Source organism: Anguilla rostrata, chromosome 19 (assembly GCF_018555375.3).
Source record: "Anguilla rostrata isolate EN2019 chromosome 19, ASM1855537v3, whole genome shotgun sequence".
Taxonomy (NCBI): Eukaryota; Metazoa; Chordata; class Actinopteri; order Anguilliformes; family Anguillidae; genus Anguilla; species Anguilla rostrata.
Window position 1 is genome coordinate 11582756 of NC_057951.1, and position 5760 is coordinate 11588515.

At 48.6% G+C, this 5760-nt stretch overlaps 1 protein-coding gene across 3 annotated transcripts in view; it reads right to left on the reverse strand.

The window, feature by feature from the left end:
* LOC135245670 (SRSF protein kinase 2-like) overlaps positions 1-4028 on the reverse strand; it is a 35228-nt gene extending 31200 nt beyond the window's left edge. For all 3 annotated transcript variants that reach the window (XM_064318883.1, XM_064318881.1, XM_064318882.1), the window contains exons 1-2: positions 3871-4028; positions 3598-3664 (exon numbers count right to left, since the gene is read on the reverse strand). In XM_064318883.1, the coding sequence (XP_064174953.1) occupies positions 3598-3664; positions 3871-3886 (83 nt within the window). In that variant the 5' untranslated portion in view covers positions 3887-4028. The remainder of the gene's footprint in view (positions 1-3597; positions 3665-3870) is intronic.
* Positions 4029-5760: the final 1732 nt, after the last annotated feature.

The window sequence follows — 5760 nt, forward strand, 5'->3', positions numbered from 1 at the left end:
CCCGCCAATCGCCGGCAGTCGTTCTTTAACGTGCGGCAGCCGTGAATGCCAAAGTGTGATTGAATGCGAAACAGAACCAGTAAAAGGAAGTCACGGTGGCGCACTACCACAGTATCACTCAGGGAGAATCCTCAAGGCAACAGCTGCATGCACACACAGCACAACAGCAGCACTGGAAATGAGATGTGGCTGTGAAGCAGGGCTTCGGTCGGTCTGCAGTACCATAGATACCCTACTGGAACGACGTCCATCTGTCGGAAGTGCTCAGATGAGTTGTTATCCTATGAATATTTATGAAGGGGGCGTGGTGGAGAATTCTAGGACACCAGCGCTGGAAGCCTGGGACCCTACCCATTCCCAACTGTAGCTCACAGACATGAAGTATTGAGGATGCAGAAACAAACAAATATACACACACACATACACACACAAACACACACATTCATGCCCATACATCCTCATCCATCCAAACACAGACACACACACACAAACACCAGCTTGAAAAACACTCACACCACACCACAGCTCAAGTCTGTCCATCACGCATGTCTGAAATGCAAAGTGAAGACGCAGTATATGCAAACATCCACTTTCCTTGCGCCTCCCTCAGAGTTCAAAGACCGGGAAATGCATGAAAATGCCTTGTGATGTTTACATGGAAACAGAATATGGTCTGGAGAAGATTTCCCACAATGCTCAGCGTCAGTGCAAACAGCACGCAGCCTGCTTAAATAAACCCCGTCAAGTCTTGGTCTGCCTGAGCAGCAGCATCATCTGCCAAAAAATACACTGACCTGGAGCCAGTTCCAAAGACCTTTCCTGCTAGGTTCACTGTGTGATAAGATGGTGGCTGGTCTATCAGAGACTGGCCTAATGATTACTATCATTATTATTACTGCCACACTGCCTCATAAGGAGAAAATCAGTACAGCTACCAGACAATGGCAGAGGGGCATGTGACCCCTCCCTCCAGCCAATTCAATAAAACCCCATTACAGGCAGCAGTCGAGCCTTTCCAAAGCCTGGATCACGCACAACAGGCAGCAACACCCAGGAAAAAGGATGTAGCATCACCACAGAAAAAAAACACTGCGAGCTGCATGGTGCATACTGGCCTGGACCAGCGAAAGAACAGAAGAGGTGGTGAAAGGAGAATGCAATATGCACTTACGTTTGAGTGTGACAGACAGTCAATCAGCAATGGCCCGCACAGATTAGAACCCTGAGTGATACATGCCTGAAACATTTAGTTCTAGAAATCAGAAAGGGCCACAGAGCACTGCAGCTGGTGAATCACAACAATTGTGTCTGTACTGAATGCATCTCTTAGGGAAAACAGTTTGCAGAATCTCCCATAGACACACAGACATATTACATACACATACTCAAACACACAAGGACATAGAACATACACATACATTTACATATATTCACATGCACACAGACATATTACATACACATATTCACACACACACACACACACACACACCTACACACACACACACACACACACACACACTACACACATACACACATACACACACACACTGCCATTTGGCCTTCTGGCCTATGCTACACCACACCCAGGCTGGTGACAGAAATCCCTCTTGCTTCTCTACAGCACAGGTCCCTATTCTTCTCCACATTGTTTGATTTCTCCTGCTGCCCCACAGGGTGTGGCTAGTCTGGCTGACAGAGAGCAGGGAGGGGGGGGGGGGCGAACTGGAGGAACGGGAGTCACACAGGCCAGGCACACAGGATCACAAATAAAAGTGACTCTTCGGCTGGCAGTGAAGGATGGCAGAGACGCATGCGGGAGCACAGAAAGGCTTCGGTCAGATGGATTCTGTCCAAGGCGTTTCAGGGTCGATTGCTTCCCTGCTTCTCTATAAAAGGCTTCCTCTCTTTCACAGCGCTGTTTCCTGAAATACTGTGGCTCAGAGAGGGAGGGGCCCCGTGTGACACCGCCTGTCCCCCGGCCCTCTTCAGTGTCACCGTCAGCGCACTGAGCTGAGCGTGCCTCATGTGTGTCTCACTCTACACAGCGAGCAGAACGCACCTCTACAGCAGCGAGGCCTGGGTCCATCTGGAGGAGAGAGAGAGCTCATCCATCATTCTCAGCGTGTCCAAAGGGAGAACAGCCTGTGGCCCCGTGTCACAGGTTATCTAATTTCACCACGGGCCGCATACGGCTTAACAATGGCCCATGCCGATTTCCCAGTTCCACAGGGACGCGCCGTAGTCTACAGCATGCTGAGATATCAGCCAAATCACTGCTATAGCAACAACTCTGTAATTATATTGTGCTGTGCATATAGGGTTGTGTGAGTGCCACGCTGTGTGTTTTATGAATGAACCTGGATGTGACGAAGCTGAAGCTCCTGTGCTGTCAGTCACGGCAGACATGCGAGAGGCTCGGTCCCCTCTCCCTCTCCCTCGCTCCCTCACACCTCACACGCACACTCTCTCTCTCTCTCTCTCTCACACACACACACAGCAAATTGAATACTCAGTCTCAGTCACCAAGCTGCAGGTGTTTTGCACAGCATGATTCAAGAGAACCCTTCTCATTGTAAAACACAAATGAGGACGACGCTGAAAGATAGGACTCCTAGGCACCACGGATAGTTCCAGTATATTCCACGCCAGATCATCAGCACAGGCAGCACTGTAACATCACCCAAATGATGCACGACTGACGTGGATCCAATAAAAGTGTTTCATGAAGCAAGTCGCTCTCTCTCTGGACCAATTCGCAGGCACATTGCTGAGAGGCGTTGCGCTGTGCACGCCAACAACTGCACTCCTAGCTCCATCCTGAGCGTTGGAATACCGGCTCCTGCATCCAGTGTTCACACACCCAAAAAAGCCGTACAAGATCGCTCTCTATCACACGCAGGCACGCTCACACATCACATCACTGGCTGAACCACAGCTCGGGCACTCGTATTACATACATAGTGTCGTACGGCAAATACAGCTTAACTGGGACGCTTATCCTGCCCTGGTACAGTTATTAAAGTAACCACTCCGATGAAAGCTGTCAAGACTCATTTGCAAACATCCCACACAGCTACAAGACCAACGCAGCACAATCAAATACGCGTCGCCAAAGCTAGCACCAAGCTAGGTGGTAGAGCTACACGCGTGTGTATTAGGTACCTGGCGATAGATTCGTTGTGGGTGCAACGCACGCAGCAAACAAACACACAGCACCGGAGCAGGAAACCCGCTGTCCTGTAGCTCCGAGCTGCGGAAGGTTGCCAATAGCAACTTCCGACTCCACGCAGACCGGCAGCCCCGACAAGCAGGGTGTGAGCCGCATAAAGAAGGCCCTTTGCCAGGTTGCGTGTCCCAGTCAGCCCCGCAAGCGCGTCTGCATTTGTTTGCCGCGTTGGTGCGAGGCTAGGGTCTGTCCTTCTAACTGTCGCCACACCAACTGTCAATTGTGGACAAGCAGGAAGCTAAAGTTAGCTGCCTAGCTACTAACGGTAGCCCCATGGTGTGGGGAACTGCCCTGCTACCGACACTGATATAAACAGATACTATACGAAACCGCAACACACGCAAGCTTCCCCAGTCCCTCGCCTTGCTCACCTCTTGTGATGGGCTGCCTTGTCTTTTTTTCCTTTCGGCCTCCTCTTGCGGGCCTGGATGGCCATCACTGGACGTGATACATGCAGAAGCAGAATCCAAACGAGAAGAGAGAGAGAGAGAACAACACATCAGTTTGCAAGATAGCCAGACTAAAACGTTGCGCTTCCCCTGAGATAAAACCCGACAGCTTTCGCCTCGTCCTTCTATTCCACAGAACGTCAAGCCAATTCGTGCAAACTGCGCTTTTTGGCTATTAAAGAGGAATATCTTCACCTTTCCGGGAGCTCATGTTGTTATCCTCCTTCCCCCTCAGCTGCAGCGGCGGCTCGGCAGCAGCGGCCGTTGGCTCTCTCTCTCGCCTGCCCTCACTCTCAGGAGGATGCGCGCTCCCTCAGTCGTCAGGACGCGCGCTCACGCTACTAGGTGTTTGCATAGCTCGTGATCGCGCACCGCTTCCAGGAGAACGGCATGGCACGCGAAATCTTACCATGTCCCCATGTTCACCTGAACTGCTGAACGGGCTGTCTTGGTTTTGCTGTCTACTCTTTCAACAAAAACGTGCCCGGCGCTGAGGTAAAACGTTCCCCGCAATGAATTAAACCAACAGAAGAACGCAATTAATAAAATGTTTTAAAGTAAAACATACAGCGAATAGTAATGGATTGAGGCTAATAGCTTAGGGGCGTTGATAATGCAAGATGTTATTTATTGAAACACCTGACATCACAATTGTATTGTAATGTAAACTTACGCACACACAAAAACATTCTATGCAGACATAGGACGCAGTCACTCAACTTGTTTTTTGACAGGGCTGGACCACACTAAATTTTGCCACTGAGTACGCACAACTCATACCTAGCCAAGGCAACTCCTGAACTACTGTGTGGCTACTGTTGTGCATGTATGTGGTCTTGCACTCTTGCTATAAAATGAATAGCAGACCAGGCTTATAACACACTCCATATCTATGCAGCTCATTAACGGCTTAAATGTATTTATACTGCTTGCGCTTTGGTTATCTGGTGCTTGGAATCTGTCCGAATATAAGGGATGCCACCCACCACTGCATGTATCAAACATTGACAGAATTGTTTTTAAACCCACGTAACAGTACCATTTCTGTTTGTTTATTTCTCCATTTGTTGATCCTGCAAGGTTTAGCTGCGGTGGAGCACCGTGGTTTCTTTTGTAGATTTAAACACGAACACGACAAAAGACGCATCAGATTTCAGAAAAAACCGCAGCCGGTTTAAATGGAACTGAAAGTTGGTGAGCCTCTAATGGAGCCAGTGGACCTACCTTTGTTTAGGCTGACTAATCAATCCCACATTTAGGACCAACTAAAGGCTGCAGAACTGCTATCGGTTCAGCAGCCGAAATTTCCTGTTCATTGCATCTACTCTCACTTTCAGTACGTTGGCCTGGTTCACACGTAATAAACTCACACTAAATAAAAAATTCAAAGCAAGTGAGGGACAAAAGTTGTGGGAATTCATTACACACATTTATTTGTGTGCGACACAAATGTGGTTGCAAAATGATATCTTCTTAGTTTCAGTATTATGTATTACTGGAAGAACACAAACAAAGCCAGTGTATGAATATAAAGCCAATTAATGCTTGCAGTAGTCCACAGCAGAGGGTGATTGACAGTTATCTAGCCACAGCAACCAAAAAGTCCATGGAACCTACAGTTAAGCACAGTACAGATATTGTGATGTCACAATGATAACTCTAGTGTTTCACCACCTCACTTTGTGACATTGCGTTTAGTTAAATCTGTGGGCCTTCAGAATGGCTTTGCTTCTACCAGTAATGACTTTACTGGCACTTCTTGAAGCAATAAATTGATCAAGCATGGACTCAGAGGACATGAGTGACATTGAGTGTGATCAAGCTGACAGCTCATTCCGAAACCATACGAAGAGGAAGAGGAAGACGAAGACGAAGAAGAGCATGCCACGGGCCTTGCTAAAACTGGCCTGCTGTGTCTACCGTGAGGAAAGTGATGAGGACCAAATCCCACTTGTCATGGATGACAGCAACCCAAGGACAGGCCCAAGTGTGGCAGTATCAATGGAGAAGGCTGAAGCCTCAGAGCTGGTACTAACCAGCAGAGACAGACCGCACACAGCTCAGCTGGCAGTGTGTAGCCAAGAC